The sequence below is a fragment of the Anoplophora glabripennis genome, unplaced genomic scaffold (genome assembly GCF_000390285.2).
Source record: "Anoplophora glabripennis isolate ALB-LARVAE unplaced genomic scaffold, Agla_2.0 scaffold61, whole genome shotgun sequence".
NCBI classification, from domain to species: Eukaryota; Metazoa; Arthropoda; class Insecta; order Coleoptera; family Cerambycidae; genus Anoplophora; species Anoplophora glabripennis.
Window position 1 is genome coordinate 1,268,956 of NW_019416237.1, and position 18,241 is coordinate 1,287,196.

Consider the following 18,241-nt stretch of genomic DNA (forward strand, 5'->3'; position numbering starts at 1 on the left):
GGTATTCCCGGCCGCTAAGAACCCTGTTATTATTTTTTATCAAGCTAGAAAGGCCAGAAATTAAGGTTGCAAAAATGTAACGTGCAATTATTGGCTGCCATTTTATGGAAATTTTTTTTTAAATCCTACGTTGCGAAGAGCATTACAGTTTGAGAATCTTTTTGAAATTTTCTCTGCACGTCAACTGACTCATGTAATCTTGGGAACTGCAGACTTTGTGAGAAAGTGACATTTTTTACGCTGGCCATGACAGCAGAACTCCCAGTTGGTATAAAGAAATTTGTCAGCGTACCTGAACATGTACATTTTCAAATAAAACAAACCTGGATAAAATCGACCAGTTTTTGAGATAATAATTCCTAAAATTCACTTATTTTTTCCACTGTCTACTTGGATGTTCCCCCTTAGTGATACAATGCCTTTTTAATTTTTTTTTTTTTTTGAGGATTGATGCGGGTCCCATATTTTTTCACTCGTTTTCAAAAGTTTAAAAAGTTGGAAAACACCCCAATAAAAAACAACAAATGTGTAGGAATGGAAACTAACAATTAATGACTAAATGTTTATTAATAAGTAAATTATGTACACTGGAGTCTTATATAGTGCTGTCCAAGTAATAAAATGAAATACGAAAAGAATATGAACGAACAAGAGAAACCAAGAGAGATAAAATACAAACTCACATTGTGAGCTCCATGATAGCATTCACTATATCATTCTGGTTATTTTTAAGGGCCTTTACGGCCTTACCCCTGCTTACGTTCGCTTGAGACATGACAAGCTCGACGTCCTTGTCTTCCACTCCAGTTTCATCAACTTCTTCATCCTCAGATTCTTCTGCGATTGGTGCTACGGATGTAGTTGTATTGCCAGCCGCACTGTCCCCTGCTGGGTTGACTTCCTTGAATTTCTCAGCGGCCGCGACTTGGGCTTGTGTAGACAGATCTTCGATTTTGGCTTCGCCGAATACAATGTACGTGTCACTTACTGGGTTCTTGTACACATCCGGTTTGTTTATGACGAACAGAATATTCTTGGATTTGCGTATTGTCACCCTACTGACACCTTGGACCTGGAAACAAATTTTGGAATCAGCAGTGAAAGGTGCAGGGGCCATAACCGCACATGTTTTAATTTCATCAGTCTGCCAAGAATTTAATCAAATAAATACTTTCAGATTAAATTTGCGAAACCTTGGTGATACTCATCATGTTTAGAGAAAGTTTTGTTAATAAAAAATACCATTGAAAAAAAAACATTTACAATTAATATTTTTTTTTAGACATTGAACTGAATAAATACCCAAATACTAATTTTATTTATGTTACTTACTGGTTTTAAACCTAACTTGGACATAATTTTTCTAGCCTTCTTTTCCCCCCTTGACTGTTTAGCTTTCGAGACCATATCAATCGGTAAACCTGCAGCAGCTGCACCTGGAAAAGCTGCAGAACCTGCATTAGCTGTGCCCGCATCTTCCAACTCTGGAATTTCCTCATCTGAATCACTATCTGTGGACGATTCACTTTGTTCAGGTTTGGCCTCAGCCACGACAGGCTTTTCAACTTCAGTCATTTCTGGCATCTGGAATTAGAGAAACAAATTACATATGAATTTGAATATAACTTTTTAATTGTTGGAACTAGGTTTATCGTTTTTCAAAACCTTGAAATTTATCATGTTTACAACAAAACAAAATGACAAGACACATACCAACAACCACACAACCACATACGTATTTTTTCTACATAATATTTGTCTACCAATATCCATATACCTAATTATATTATACAGATAAAGTGAATAAAGCTGAACCAAATGTCTGATAAAATTTAGATATCTATCCGGCATATTTGAATGTAGTGGGGTTAAAATACTTCAAAAGCATTAAAATCTAAATATTTTTGTAAATATATTTACCATTTACACTATAAAGTATTCCAATAAACGTTTATAAAATGACTTTTCTGTAGAATAATTCGAGATGACTAACATAAATTATAATTACCTTGTGCAAGAATTTTACCAAACCTTTTTCAGCAAACCAACAATTGGTGGGGGAAGTGCAGAAGGAACTGAAGGAAGGTAACAGAAAACAGAAATTGAAATTAGAAATGGAAGACTGAGAACATGGAACATAGAAGTCGCAGACTCGAAATGACAATTGCCAATAATGATATTCGAATAAATTTCAATTCCTTCTTTATCAACAGTAAATTTAAAATTTTTCTTAATTCATTTATAAATTTATAAGTCGAGTAATGTTATGTAATCTACATAACATTACTTAATGGTAGAATCAATCAAATAATACTACATTTACTAAACTTTCATTACTCACAATTCGCGATAAAAAAATAGCGCGATTTCCAAACAATTGAAAATATTTAACTTCTTTCCTTTTGATCAATTCAGATCAGTCTCGACCTTGTGATGAAATGACATAGCCGTGTTCTATTATTCCTTTAGAATACAAGTAATTGAATAGAACACGGTATGAATAACTGAAAATAACAGAACATGAACACGACCCCAGACTACCTGTTGGTGTTTTGTGACCACATACTTCTTTTGTGACACGACACGACCGACGACCAACTGTTGACCAACTAGTCAACTAGTCTATACTCGGCGGCCGAAATTATAAAGAGTGACTAATACATAATATAAAAACACTATTACCATAATGCGTATAAAATATAAAATGATTTCTATACGGTTCAATATTATTTATCTTTGTGCCGCTCGCCATGCACATCGGTAGAATCTATAATCGTGTATAGACTGAGTTACACTGAACGTCGATCTATATTTTATCTCTGTCTTTTGCACTTGGTAGGGAATAGGGAAATGCTTTTTTAGTGGGTGTAAACGGACTTGATTTGCCCGACCTGAGAAACGTCATAGCATAAGCGTAGACGAGGGGTCTAATTCCATGGCTATAATAGATTTATAAATTAAAAAAAAAACACAACTGGGACGTTTTAAAATGCTGTAATAATTAAAATTGATCAAAGTGCCCGTTATAGCAAACCGTAAAAAATATTAGATGTTATGTTTTATTATGTTTTTTCAATATTTTCTATATCTTGTTGCCTTTTACGCAGACACGTGAATGGATTTTCGTTCCCGGCACGCTTCATCCCCCTTACTAGTCGAAGAGCTAGCGATGAATCACAATCTATAATTTTGGCCGTCGAGTATAAATAAATGATACTGCTGTCTGCTGTCAATTGTGCTTATGTGCTGTCATTGGCCACGTACAAGAAAACAAGAAAACCTGTAAAATATAATTAATTTCCATTAAATTGGTTCAGGTGACACCAATCATATGTAAAATGGAAGGATCGTTATTAGTAAGTCCCAAAATTAAACATTAATGAGAATGAGACTTAAATTTGCCAAACATTTTCTAACCTATACATACATTTTAGGAACCTACTTTGTACACGGTGAAAGGTATAGCTATCCTAGATAATGACGGAAATAGAATATTAGCTAAATACTACGATAAAAACACGTTTCCAACAGCAAAAGAGCAAAGAACCTTTGAAAAGAATTTATTTAATAAGACCCACCGTGCTAATGCCGAAATTATCATGTTGGATGGTCTTACCTGTGTCTATAGAAGCAATGTAGATTTATTTTTTTATATTATGGGAAGTTCACATGAAAATGAGGTAAGTTGAAATCTATTTATTGGAAAATTTAATAACCTAAATATACCTTAAATTTCCAGCTTATTCTAATGAGTGTTCTAAATTGTCTTTATGATTCTGTAAGCCAGATTTTAAGAAAAAATGTTGAAAAGAGAGCAGTTTTAGAATCTCTTGATATAGTAATGCTAGCAATGGATGAAATTTGTGATGGAGGGTAGAGTATCCAGTTCAGTATATCGTATTATATAAAATAATTACCTCTATTTCAGAATCATTATCGATGCTGATTCAAGTTCTGTTGTGTCACGAGTAGCTTTAAGAAATGATGACATTCCAATTGGAGAACAAACCGTAGCCCAGGTAACTAATGCTATACATTCAATGTTTTGGTAAAACATTTTGTTTAAACGATATTGTTCATTTCCTATGTAGTTGTATATTTAATTCCATGTAATTCCAATCTGATATGAGTATTATTTTAGAATAAGCTGTTTTATAATATATATTTTTTACTACTAATTAAATGATCATTTATTTATTTATTTATAGGTATTTCAATCTGCAAAAGAACAGCTGAAATGGTCATTATTAAAGTAAGAGTTTATATTTTAAAATTTCATGAAATATATGTATATTTATTTTCATTCTTTTTTTTTATTGTAATAAATGTATACGAGACTATTGTTTTATAATAGAACTATACATTCGTTTGAATATCTATCTTGCTCTCTTCATGTCCCTAATTTCTGGTACCATAGATTCCAACGACTAAATTTATTTTTCAGTTTTTTTTTAACTTTTTGAATGTAAAAGTCCTGGTGTATCTTCATTCCTAGTCTTGATTGTAAATATTGTTCAAAGAGATAAGGCAATAATTCTAATTAAGGCAAATTGGGATTAAAAACATTGACTGATAAAATGGGATGATTTATTTTATTAAATATTAAATAATTACAGCATCATACATTATAATCAAGAAGTTAATTATTGAAATAAGTAAAAAAATTAAAATGTACCAAATGTAACATCTATTGTATGTCTTAGTATGGTATCACGCACGCTTTCAAATATTTTCTTAATATTATTTGTATCGGTCGCTACTGTGAAATGTGTGTATATAGTTCTTGGTGGCAACTTTTCATGGATATTTTTTCCAGGTACAAAACCAATATGTTCAATAGTTAAAGGTGTGCTGGCAATTTTCTGAAATGTAATTGTTATATACAGTGTAGCTCGTCTAGAACCAGGACTTTCTAAAAATTTTTTGGACAAATTGTTAACCGATTATGATCCAGGCATTAATCCATGATTTACTGCATTTTTTTTTGTAGGTGATTTTTCGGCAAAACTTTAACCTCGGTATCTCCAATTACATCAATTCATAATACTGAATATATTATTTTTAATATAGGCTATTTAAGTTTCTGTATCTAAATCTACAACACTGGTGATTATAGTTGATATTCTTATTTTCACAATTTTGGACCCATAACCCGACTATTATTTACCTTCCTGATATTATTTGAGAGACTGGGGTTCTAAGTGATGCTGATACAGGTCATGGACACTCCTGCTGGATTATAATTGGTTCAATAAGTCCATCTAGACTATTTACAAAAAAAATTTAGAAGGACATCCTTGCTGTTAATGCGCCTTAAATAATATAATGAATAATACTTTTGATTGTGATTTACATTATTTCTAAATAAATTTTGACTCAAAATATTTAATCAGCGAGTTAACAAATTTGGCTAATATTACAGAAATAATTTTTTGTTATATAGTTTTTGATAATCAAATGTTACAAGAGTAATATACTGTGAGCTAGCACACATGGGTTTGAAGTCTGAAAATGGTAAGTTAGTTAATGAAAATCGACCCATGTTCGAAAATTTGGAAAATTAATTTCCTTTTACATAAAATAATTAGTTTTCACTCATCTTAAATGTCTGGCAATTGATGCAAAAATAGGCATTAATAAGTAGCTAACAATTTTCAAATGCCAGACGGTTTTAAATAGCCGAAAGGGTGAATAGGGGTGAACTTGCAAGAAAAAATATCATCGTTTACTTTTTGTCTGGCAGTCGAAACAATGAAAATTTTTGTTATGAAAATGATAAAAATAAATTGCCAGACGGTACCAATGTTCGAGTATCTCTGCGGAAAATTATGTGAAAATTTTTAACATTTTTCAGTGATCTTAATGTACAAAAAAAGAAGGCCAATGTTATTCATTTTCAGTGCCAGACAAATTGTCCGAAATAAATAAAAAAGGCGTGAAAAAATTGATAAAAAATTTCAATAATTTATTTTTGTCTGGCGCATTTTGCATATCAATTAGAAATGTGAGTATAAATACAACATACAAATGCCAGACAATTTGAGCTGTTCAAAAATGTATAAATGAATTAAAAAGTTACAAAAAAATGAACGAAAACTTATTATTTTTGTCTGGCATTTTGCATTTCTATTGAAAATACATATTTATACTTCAGGTTAAAACGCCAGACAAGTTGGGTTGTTCGAAAATTTAAAAAAAATTAAATTAAATTAAAAAGTTGTAAAAATATTAACATCTTGTAATAAGCACTTTTTATTTATTTGAAGTTCATGCTTTGAATAACATTTTTCTGCGATTTTATTTCTTAATTCACATGATTTAAAATGTGAATTTTTTAAATTTATGGAGATTTCCTATTTTCCAGCTTTTCTTGGCTAGGTAAATCACTTCCATTGACAGCATTATATTCGGTAGGAAATTTTACGTCGGAAATAGTATCTTGAGTATATTTCCCAAGTAACTACAGCTTATAAAGGGAAAAAGTTGAAAAAAAAGAGAAATTGTATTTTTTTACAACTTTATTTATTTATACATTTTTCGAACAGCCCAACTTGTTTGACGTTTTTAATTTGAGTTTGTAAGTTTATTAAAAAACGAATTACCAAACAAAAAAAATACATTTAAGTTTTCATTAATTTAATTTAATTTAATTTTTTTTTAATTTTCAAACAACCCAACTTGTCTGGCGTTTTAACCTTAAGTATAAATTTAGGGTTCGTAGCGGCCAGGAATACCAGGAAGTCAGGGAATTTTAAAAATATTCATGAAAGTCAGGGAATTTGATGTTTGCAACTGGAAATTTTGTGAAAGCCGGCCCTGGGTTCTTGAAAGAGAAAACTATTTGTGATTTTGAAACCTTTATAAGAATTTCTTTGGGTATAAAAAGATTATGGAGTCCAGTTGAGAAAAAGTTTAATGCATAAACACCAATTAGTATGTAAAAATGTACTACAAGTCAGGGAAAACTTGGAAAAGTCAGGGAATTCCTTATTACTTTTGAACTATGAACCCTGAAATATGTATTTTCAATAGTAATGCAAAATGCCAGACAAAAATAAATCGTTTAAATTAAAAAAAAAGAAAACCAAGTTTTCATTAAATTTTTTCAATCTCAATTTGTCTGGCATTTGTATATTGTGTTTATACACGTATTTCTAATTGAAATTCAAAATGCCAGACAAAAATCATTTAAACTTTAATATATTTTTTACAAATTTTCTTTTGTCTGGCACAATTTTTCCATTTTCCAATTTGTCTGGCAAATTTTTTGTGACAAGAAATATGGGTATTAATTTTAAGTACCCGAGATACCAGACAAATAGTGATCACTGAAATATGTCATTTTCCACAGAAACTCGACTTCGAACATTGGAAACCGTCTGGCAATTTATTTTTACCATTTTCATAACAAAAATTTTCATTGTTCCGACTGCCAGACAAAAAATAAATGATGAATTTTTTTTTCTTCTTGCAAGTTCACCCCTATGAACCACTCTTTCGGTTATTTAAAACCGTCTGGCATTTGAAAATTGTTAGGTACTTAATAATGTCTATTTTTGCATCAACTGCCTGACACTTTAAGATGAGTAAAAAATTAATTGTTTTATGCAAAAGGAAATTAATTTTTCAAATTTTCGAACATGGGTCAGCCCTTAAAACCACCCTTATTTTCAATAACTAACTTACTTTTTTCAGACCTCAAAATGCCAGATATTTTTCGATGATGCCACACCCATGTGCGCTAGCTCACGGTCTATAATGGGCAAATAAAATTACCTCAACCTTATCCTTCATAAAAAACTTTGCTCTGTCATATTCACTGTTCGGATCACCTTCCTTTGTTTGATAATTAGAGTATTCTGGAAAATATTTTTCTAGTTTTCTGCCTTGGTCAATTTTCTTCTTTAACAAATCTTGCTTATTCAGAAATAAAATCAATCCTGCATCTCGCACAAATCTATGAAAATTATTGAAACTATTACAACTAATAGTAAAAGAGATTGGATCTTATTCAAGTTTCAGTTTTATCTGAAGTGGGTATTAATTTTCACGTTAAGTAACTATAACAATTATATACAATTAATTACATACTCAAATGCCTAGATAAAGTTTTGATATGATTGATAATTAATAAAAAATAAAGCCATGTGTGCCAGGTTTCTTACCTGCTACGATAAACGTCTTCAAAAAGACTGAATGCCTCCTCAAGTCTGTTCTTATTTTCATCTTCACGTAATGTCTGATCAAAGTCACTGGCCGATATGATGAATAATATAGCCTGAATTCCATCAAAAACTTGAATCCATTTTTTCCTCTGTCCTCGTTGTCCTCCTACATCGTACATCCAGAATTCTGCAACACCCCCGCCGTATTTTACTTCAAATTCAATTTTTGATATTGACACCGTCATCACTCTGCAGAAGAGTATATCCAGTGTAGTAGGAATGTAATCTGGCTGCCTTATTTCATCTAAACGATTTAAAAAGCTGCAAAACGAAATAGTAATTTATTCTTGCAATTAGTATTAGAAAAATAATTTTAACTGTTCTGAATTTTACCAATTCATCTAGCAAAATTAATTTTACAACATATTTTTAATGTGTACGAAAGAAAATTTGTTACAATTTTTTATTTTGTTTTATAATTTGCAAATTCAGAAAAAAAAATTCGATGACAGTTACATGAATACGTACTGAGCTGCACTATCAATAAGTTGATATTCATTAGATCTCTCGTAAGTATCTTGTACCCCTTTATCAGCCCAGGCAATTTTAACATGATCAAAGTATTCCTGAAATAAATATAGTTGGTTAATCCGTATGAAATACTGTTCTTGCTACTTACATCTGTGTATTCCGATGGTTCATTTGGTCCTAAATTTAATATATATTCCACAGATGTTTTAGATTCCACGCTATGTATCTCCACTGGAGGGTTAATTTTGCTCATGTTGCTTACAATGTCATAAATAGATTCATGAATATTTTGCCTAATGAAAGGAATTTTTTCCTTCCGTTCTCTAAAATGCACAAAAATTACGCCACTTCCTCTATATGAGAATTTAAAACTAATTATTTTGAAATAACTCACACTTCTGAGAATCCATTTATATGGAGTATCTTCATTTGCTTAATAATCGTCGTCTTTCCAGACTCTCCGGTTCCGAGGAGCAGTAATTTCTTCGTTTGGAAGAACTTCTTTGTGTATAGTTTGTGATCTTCGTCTACTTTCTTGTTGTCACCACCACAAACCATTTTTTTGCAACAAAGTCTTGAAAATTCCAGTTTAGCGACACTTAATGTAAATCTTATCTTATTGCAAAGTAACCAATGTAATCCTGATTGGTAAATAAAATAATCTGATAGATATATTTATCTCATCAGTTTATAAATGATTATCGGAACATTTTAATCATTTTTAAATTGCTAAACATCCTTTTGTTATGACAATTTTAGGACCAGTTTCAAATATTCGAGTTGTATAATGTAGACAGTTCTAGATAGGTTGAAAGCTTATGTATTTGCATATTACAGATACAGGAGATGTAATAACATCCATAATTTTTGAAAATTTATAAAGTGAAAAGGTACCTCAAAAAAACCGATTTTTTTTTAATTAAAGTTAATTAAAAAAAATTATTTTAAACACTTGGTATATTATATAGGATGGAGGATTAAAGTAATAAATGATAAAAATATAATATATTTCATAATAAAAAGCAGATAACAATTCCTTTAACATTAAAATATAACACATTTGTAACTATTATATGAAAAAATACTGGCGTTCTTGCCAAGATATAACTTATAGAGTATATGTTTTGTTTCTTTTCTGTATTATGTTTAGTAGGGTGGCCCAAAAAAAAAACGAATATTTTTTTCGTGTCTTTTGTGAAAATATATAGTTTATCATGTTTTAAGAGCCCTCTCAAAATTCACTTAATTTAAAAAAATGTGCGGTAGTAAATTTTGTCTCGAGAAATTTTTTAAGTGTCTCGTGATTTATTTTTATTCTTTTGTTCATTAAATTCAATAAAAAAAATTATTAGTTTGTCGATATTTATTTTTAGAGGACGCTTGAAAACATTTTAGGTACACTACTTTGAGAGTTAAAATAATTACGAGTTACCTTTACAAATTAAAATTTGATATTTTCAGAATAGAGATTTCTTTCAATCTAGAAAATGATAAAATAACGAGAAAAAAAAATTAAAAAAAAATATAAATTTTTGACGATTTTGGAAATTTTTAGAAATCTTGACCTCTAAAAAAATTTTTTTTGAGCTGATTTTTTGAGGGGGCTCTTAAAACAAGATAAACTAACATATTTTCACAAGACACGAAAAAAAATTCGTTTTGGGCCACCATAATGTTTAGGTAATACAAAATAATTGGTATTGATTGAAAATTTTTTTTTTTTCTTCCAACAGAAATAACAAAAGATAAATCATGTAATAAAAACCTCCTCACCAAGTGAAATTATTTCAATAGTTTTCTTTTACAGTGGGTGTCTATTTTATGAGTTGCACCATGAGAATGAGGAAAATTCTCCCTTTTTTCCTTTTGAAGTTATCGAACAAAATTTATATTTATTGTTTTTAATCAAAATTGGAAAGATATCGATCCTTGAAAATCAGATATTAGAACACTTTTTTTTTTTGAGAATTTAAATATTTGTCGCATTGGTCATGGTGCATATTACGATGGAGGAACGACAATGAACCTTTGCTTTTGTTATGGACACTATATTGAATTTTAACTATTTTTTAATTAAGCGCAATTTTCTGATTGACAGTGTGTCGTAGGATGTGGTTTACTTATTTTTGTTGGAACACCAAATCATCAACTTTATAGTGCTTTGGAAACAAAACATCTGACTATTACTAAATAAAATTTTGACAGTATAGTTAAACATAGACAGTCAAAGTTGGGAAAAATGCAATTTTCACATGAATTAAATCCAGATTTTCTTCAAATTATTAAATCACTTTTACGTGTGACAATTGAGTTTTTAGTTTATCAACTATGTATGATATTCAAATTTAACTAAACTATAAAAATTTTGTTTGAAATAATGGTCGATCTAGGGACTTTAGGAATAATTGAATGTTTTGTTTTCATAGCACTCCTCGTGAAACTGGATAAAACGATGAAAACAAAAAATAAACTACAATGACTCATTGTCGTAATAAGGAAAAATGCACTGTATTCAAAAACGAAAATTAATATTTTAATATTTTGTTTTATGGATAACAGCAAAACGAAAAAAAGGTAAATTCTCTGTTTGTTCGTCATTATATTTTGCATTTTATCCAAATTTGGCCAACGTTTATATCTTATCATAACCGAGATCTCCATAGTGGACTAAAAAAATGAGCATCGATATATGATATAATTACAAAAACATAATCAATAATTTAGGAATATTTAAAATTTTAAATATCTTAATATTCCCTGTTCTCAAATAATTTTACAAAAGCAATAAGGCAAAGTTTCCTTAAAATAAGAAAAAATATTCAAAACGGTTTCTAAACCGAATTAAATAAAAATAGACTAAAATATACAGACTTTAATGAAATTTATTTTTCTTATTCTTTTGTTCGAAATTTGTGAGTGAGTTTTATTCAGAATTAAACATGCAAGTTTGATTTTTTATCAGTAAACCCCAGGTGCATGAGTTTTCTGAATGTTGCCGGACCGTTCCAATGCCCGTTCATCATCAGATGCCAGTAAATAGATGGTATAACGTTTTTCTTCAAGACATACATTGAATAGAGCTCCTTGTCTTGGCTGAACGGAAATGTTTCCAGTGGATTTAAGTCATAATCGAATTCGGCTAGGATGCACTTATTATATCCCGTTACTAGTGGGCAAGATGCATACCCGTCGTACATTTCGTGAATTGGTTTGTTCTTCATTACAGAGAGCATATTCTTATAGACCACTTCGCTCTGTGCAGCTGTAATCACATAAAATATTACTCCCGAATAACAGAATATACATTTCTATTACACGCAGTACTCTATTTTACAGAATCTTAAAATGTGTGGACACACTATTGTAGTGAAAAACAATAATTATGCAAACATTGCCTAGAATCTACACTTATAAAAAGTGATATAATTGTGAAATTTTTAATAATAAAATGAGAGTGTGTTAATGGTTACTGAATTTTACCTGCAGCTGCAGCAGTTTTGGAATTCGGCGAAGAGCTACAATCACCTATTGTAAAAATGTTGGGGAACCGTACATGTTGCATTGTATTTTTGTCAACTTCCACAAAACCTGTTTCATTAGTTATGTCTTTATTCTTGCTTAAGGTCTCTGGTGTTGCCATTGGTGGTGTTACATGCAACATCGAAAACTATAATAAAGAGGAAATAAGTTCATGTATAAAAAAAATTAAAAAAACAAGCTTTTAGTACCACCATGCATTGTTATCCAAACTAAACGTAACGTGGGGATAACTGTTTTAAAATTCAGTTGCAAGATTTGACCCATACTAACAAAGCAAGTTATTGTTTTAGATGTATCAAGTTTGTTTTATAAGTGAACAATTTTCATAGTAAGTAAAAGATGAATGACCATAAAATATTTTTTCATAATAATTTCAGTTCTGCATGCCATAACATTATGGACAAAAAATATAAAACAATCAGGGGTGGTTGATGAAAATTGGTCCTATTGATAAGAAAGTATGGAAATTTTATAGCCTTTTAGGAGATTCGTATGCTCACTCTGAGAAATTTCATTATGAAAATATTTCAAAATAAATAAGGGCAACCTAGGGAGAGCTGTTAAATTAATAAAGGTGCTAGATTAAGTTATGTTATTGCATAAAAAAATCTCTAATATGACCATGAAAAATCACCCTGTAGAACCAAACCACCATCATTATGACACTTAATTCTGTAGATGCATTGACATACCTTGTTTAATTTAATTTTTTATTTCACAATTTTCATTAAGAATTTATTTGTCATGAAAACTTATAAGCATTAAATTCATAAAAAAAAATGTATCAGTAAAGTGCTACTGAAAACAATATAATTTATAAAACAAAATGGAACAACTATCTCTATATGATTAAAACGAAGATACAACAAAACTATATAACAATGATACATACTATAATAAGTCATAGTAAAAATTGTTAATACTATTTTGTGGAAGTTTCTACTCTCTTGTCCTGTATTCTAATGGTTATAGTTTCCAAATATGCACATTTTTAAGGTTTATTTGAGTAATATAAATTACTTGCAATTGATTTGTGGTTTACTTACTATGTTACCAGCTTGTACACTTATAAATCTGGACATCTGTATATATTATCAATACAGGATGATTTTAAGTTCATAATTACCTTCAGAGGTATGTTTCTTGAGTCATTTTAGAACAAAAAGTGAACACTAGGTGTCATTGGATTCCAAGACATAAGGTGTCGAAATTTAAAAAAACCTTTGAAGACGCATGATGTAGTTTTCATGAAATTTGAGCTAGTGTTTTAATTAACGGCAAGATTTGCTGAATTGGTATACATATACATATATCAACTAATATCCGGAGGTACTATCATTGAAAATCCCGGAATTTTGACACTAAGTGTTTTAGAAATCCAATTAGTTCATTTGATTGAAAAAATATATCAATCACTTCCAAAACAAGTTATTTTCGAGTTACTATTATTTTTTTAAATAAAAGAAGCTTACTTAACACACAGTTGAATAAATGAGAAAATAACTCCAATAATATTTGTTTGATAAAAAATATTTAAAGGGATTTTTTGTTTTAAATACAATTTTAGATAAAATATAATCAAAAGCTAAAAAAAAAAATGATTGTCATAGAAATTTTTAATTATCTGACGAATAATGGGGCAATCACAACTACCTAAAAATTTGAAAGGTTTACACCAACGATTTCTTTGGACATTTCACACTATTGAAAAATTAATTTGAAAAAAATAACTGTTTTAAAGACACGTAACATTTTAAGGTAATTTGATCTAAATCAGTCTTTGATTCAAGGCAGCTACTTTCGAAGTATGTCACAACCTTTACTTGACACCCCATATAAAATAAATAACTAAACTACACCTAACCTAACCTAACTTAATCTAATCTAATAATTATTGAACTGGTTATTTGTAGTGATGGGAATGATCGAATGAATTAAATAATCGAGAGGTTACCGTTCAAATTAATTTTATAATCGAATGATCATTCGAATGATATACAGGGTGAGTCAGTTTTTTGTGGTAGGATTTTAACAGTTGATAGAGATTTATTTTTTAATAAGAAAAGTTCCTATAAACGTAGGTCTTAGAACACTTCGTTTGTGAGATATAGGGTGTTGAAAACAAACTTTTTTTAAGAATTTTTCTTAATATCTCTAAAAGACCAACATATATTGAACTGAAATTTGGCATTAATAACACATTAGTTATGGTGAATAAAATAAAGATATCTGTTATCCATTTCACCCACCAGTGACGTGCCTGAGGTGGGTAACTGTCCCCTTTAAAAAAATAATTCGTACGCCCGTGAATTTTTCTGGAAAATAACATAATTTCTAAATTTTTTAATCAATTCTGAACAAAACAGATATCTCAATTTTTTATAAAAGTAACGGTTTTTGGTTAAATTCATTTAGCATGAAACTGTTCCATCGATATTGGCACCTAATACATTTGTGAATTAATAAGAAAAATATGATGTGCACTGAAAATCAACAAAAACGATTGAATGCATAATCACAGTTGATAGAGAATCATTTTTTAATAAGAAAAGTTCCCATAAACATAGGTCTTAAAACGCTTCGTTTGTGAGATATAGGGTGTAGAAAACAAACATTTTTAAGAATTTTTCTTAATATCTCTAAAAGACCAACAGATATTAAACTGAAATTTGGCATGAAAAAACAAACATATAACTTAAAAAAAGAACTAATTGACAAACATGTTACACAATGTTTGCGTTCTTATGTCAACGTTACGACATTTAATCGTTTTTGTTGATTTTCAGGGTACATCATATTTTTCTTAATAGAAATGTATTACCAATATCGTTGGAACAGTTTCATGGCAAATGAATTTAACCCAAAACTGTTCATTTTATAAAAAATAGAGAGAGCTGTTTTGTTCAGAAATTGATTAAAAAATTTAGAAATGATGTTATTTTCCAGAAAAATTCACGGCCGTACGAATTGTTTTTTTAAAGGGGGCAGTAACCCACCTCAGGCACGTCACTGGTGTGTGAAATGGATAACAGATCTTTGTTTTATTCACCATAACTAATGTGTTATTAATACCAAATTTCAGTTCAATATATGTTGGTCTTTTAGAGATATTAAGAAAAATTCTTAAAAAAAGTTTGTTCCCAACACCCTATATCTCACAAATGAAGCGTTCTAAGACCTACGTTCATAGGAACTTTTCTTATTAAAAAATGATTCTCTATCAACTGTTAAAATCCTACTACAAAAAACTGACTCACCCTGTATAATCGAAAGTTCACTTCGAAAATTTCCGATCTATCCCAAATCGTATGCGAAACATGTTGACGCTAGGTAAATGAATGACTGTCGGGAATGGGGCATTTCTTCATTACCAGTTGAGTGGTTCAGCAGCATGTGTTAAAATGAGTAGTTGGCGCCTAAAGAGGTCCATTGTTTGGGATTTTATTTAAAAAAAAAAAATTATATATAAAACATAATTTAGTATTATTTTCATTCATATGAATTTCTATCCTCGCTAAATAAAGTTGCCTTCTAACCCGCGCGATGCCACTCAGGCTGTTTCATTTAAATTTAAATACTGTAGCTACTTTTGATTAAACCGAAATTGATAAAGGGAGCCCATGGCTTTAGCATAACTAATTAATATTTCGATGACAGTTTTCATGCCACAATAAGAATATAATATATCCATACATATTATGTAAATAACACAATTGTGGTTACCTCAGTAGTAAATTTTTCCTCTGGTTTGTCCAAGTTTTCAAATGTGGCTTCAGGTCTATCAGGGTTTACCTTAATCAGATTTGTTCTTAAGTTGACTTGTATATTTCTTTCCTTGCATATTTTCCATAATGCATCAGCATACTTCTTGACACCAAATATTACAGCTAGAGAGGTATTGTACGATATTGAAACATTATTCCTTTTGCCTCTCTGCACAAGCAATGAAAATAATTTAGATTTTGTTTTTAAAATTCTCAAATTACATAATTTATGTACGGTGTTATATACTTACTTTTCTTAAATAATGATCGGTTAGATAACATATTTTCTGTGGTGCACCAGGACATTTAACAGGTGAATTTGGAAAAGTAAAAATGGCATTTCCCGACTGAAGTTTTTGTAATGCTTGGTAGGTTCGATTAACATACTTTGGTGAGTAATTTGAACAAACACCGCCTGGTTTGCTTAGAGCTGCTAATAAACCTGGAATCTTAATTACACCAGATGTTTGCACTTTCTTTAAATATGGTAAATATTAACCTTATCAAAACGAAGATCTAAACCAACTGCAACGAGTAGATAATCATATTCAATGACATGCCCTTTTGATGTTCGAACAGTATTTTTTTTAGGTTCGTATTCGATTGCCTCGTCTTCAATCCAAGTGCATTCCTGGGGTAAAACATCTTTCATATCTCTTCTAGCATTTTCCAGTTTTTCTGCACCTGCACCTATTAAAGTGAACAGAGGCTGGTAATAATGGTTTTTACTTGGATCTAGTACAATCAAATTATTTTTTTTCAAATGTCTTGAAAATTTGGCTGCTACCGAACATCCTCCTGTGCCCCCTCCAACCACTAACAATTTGCAACTAAACAATTCTTTTTATTACGGAAATATCACTCAAATAAAGTTTTACCTTACCTCAGACTTTCAAAATTTATGGGAGTCTTTGAAAGGCACCTGCGATTAAGCGTAGCTAGAGTTTTATCTATACACTTATTTAAAAACATTTTTAAATTGTGGTCTGTTGCCTCTCACTCAAGATACAATGTGATACAAAAATGAGGACTACTAATTGTATTCTCGACCCCCAACAACGATAATGAAAATTGAAAACTGATTACTTATCACTTATCTCCAATATGGTAAATATTTACTAATATCCATTATCCAATCTGTCAAAACTATTTACAGAATTACATGGCAATGGCATGGGCATGGGACATGAAATTTGAAATCACGAGGTTGATAGAGAGCCAAATTGGCAGCTTTCTTTTCCTATGATAAGAAAAATAGCACGCCGGTGCTTGTAATTATTAGAATTACAGTTATAACTATTTTACTATTCAATTTTACTATCAATCAATAACAAGCTGTTGCCTAGTGTTAATTTTGAAAATTAATGAAAAATGTCAAAACACAACTAAACTTTCAACTCAGTGAAACTTTTTTCTTATTTAAAACATATTTGATTTGACAGTTGTTTAAATTTTGAGTAATGATTACCCTTAGAGCATATACTACTGGAGTCAGCGTCCCAGTGGCCGACAGTGTAGCGGAGGTATAGAGAGAGAGGGGTATAGAAGTGAATATGCTATCTCTCTCTAGCAACATACAATCACGTACTGCTAGATGGAGATAGCATATACCTCTTTCTCTGAACCTCCGCTACACTCTCGGCCACTGAGACGCTGCCTCCTGTATCCAACTGTTGCAGATAGCACAGTATAGTATAAACAGTAAATTGACTGTCTATCTATAACCTATTTATAAAAAATAGACCCCAGTTTAATTTTTTTATGTCGCCTTAAGTGACTGCGCAGAGACCACGCGCATGTAGGGAACCTCAAAAGCTGAAAGTTAAGCTGGGCTTGCTGGTGGACTAGGGGCTGGGCTTGCTATTGCGTATAGATCACGCGTCCATTTACTGGACTTTTAGAGCAGTGGGGTTGTGGTCCACAAAAGAGGGGGAGTGAATTTACTGTTTTCTATACTGTGCAGGTAACTTTGATAAAGGTATTATACTCCGCGGTCGAAATTATAGAGAGTGACTCACACATAATATAAAAACTATTACCATAATGCGTATAAAATATAAACTGAGTTTTATACGGTTCAATATTATTTATCTTTGTGCCGCTCGCTACGCACATCGATAGAATCTATAATCGTCTATAGACTGAGTTACACTGAACGTCGCTCTATATTCTATCTCTGTCTTTTGCACTTGGCAGGGAATAGGGAAATGCTTTTTTAGTGGGTGTAAACGGACTTGATTT

The 18,241-nt window shown here is 30.6% G+C and overlaps 4 protein-coding genes across 5 annotated transcripts; 1 reads left to right on the top strand and 3 right to left on the bottom strand.

The window, feature by feature from the left end:
• Positions 1-548: 548 nt before the first annotated feature.
• On the bottom strand, positions 549-2,120 carry LOC108917715 (nascent polypeptide-associated complex subunit alpha). Of its 2 annotated transcripts, none has more exons than XM_018724455.1 (3): positions 2,009-2,120; positions 1,333-1,584; positions 549-1,072 (listed from the first exon to the last, which is right to left on the bottom strand). In XM_018724455.1, the coding sequence occupies exons 2-3, from the start codon at positions 1,582-1,584 to the stop codon at positions 680-682; spliced, it is 645 nt and encodes a 214-aa protein (XP_018579971.1). In that variant the 5' UTR covers positions 2,009-2,120; the 3' UTR covers positions 549-679. The 2 variants fall into 2 exon arrangements, with proteins under 2 accessions (XP_018579971.1, XP_018579970.1); XM_018724454.1 differs by having other exon boundaries at positions 1,921-2,009.
• Positions 2,121-3,338: 1,218 nt separating this feature from the next.
• LOC108917743 (coatomer subunit zeta-1) lies at positions 3,339-4,303 on the top strand. The gene is made up of 5 exons (XM_018724491.1): positions 3,339-3,356; positions 3,435-3,680; positions 3,740-3,873; positions 3,929-4,019; positions 4,209-4,303. Exons 1-5 carry the CDS (start codon positions 3,339-3,341, stop codon positions 4,254-4,256), a joined length of 537 nt encoding a protein of 178 aa, XP_018580007.1. The 3' UTR covers positions 4,257-4,303.
• A 270-nt stretch (positions 4,304-4,573) lies between these two features.
• LOC108917742 (guanine nucleotide-binding protein G(f) subunit alpha) lies at positions 4,574-9,329 on the bottom strand. The gene is made up of 6 exons (XM_018724490.1): positions 9,091-9,329; positions 8,845-9,019; positions 8,694-8,791; positions 8,166-8,486; positions 7,777-7,957; positions 4,574-4,862 (listed from the first exon to the last, which is right to left on the bottom strand). The coding sequence occupies exons 1-6, from the start codon at positions 9,252-9,254 to the stop codon at positions 4,665-4,667; spliced, it is 1,137 nt and encodes a 378-aa protein (XP_018580006.1). The 5' UTR covers positions 9,255-9,329; the 3' UTR covers positions 4,574-4,664.
• A 2,233-nt stretch (positions 9,330-11,562) lies between these two features.
• On the bottom strand, positions 11,563-17,430 carry LOC108917721 (sulfide:quinone oxidoreductase, mitochondrial). The gene is made up of 6 exons (XM_018724462.1): positions 16,884-17,430; positions 16,500-16,830; positions 16,252-16,449; positions 15,960-16,169; positions 12,177-12,363; positions 11,563-11,958 (listed from the first exon to the last, which is right to left on the bottom strand). Exons 1-6 carry the CDS (start codon positions 16,970-16,972, stop codon positions 11,630-11,632), a joined length of 1,344 nt encoding a protein of 447 aa, XP_018579978.1. The 5' UTR covers positions 16,973-17,430; the 3' UTR covers positions 11,563-11,629.
• Between the last annotated feature and the right edge of the window lie 811 nt (positions 17,431-18,241).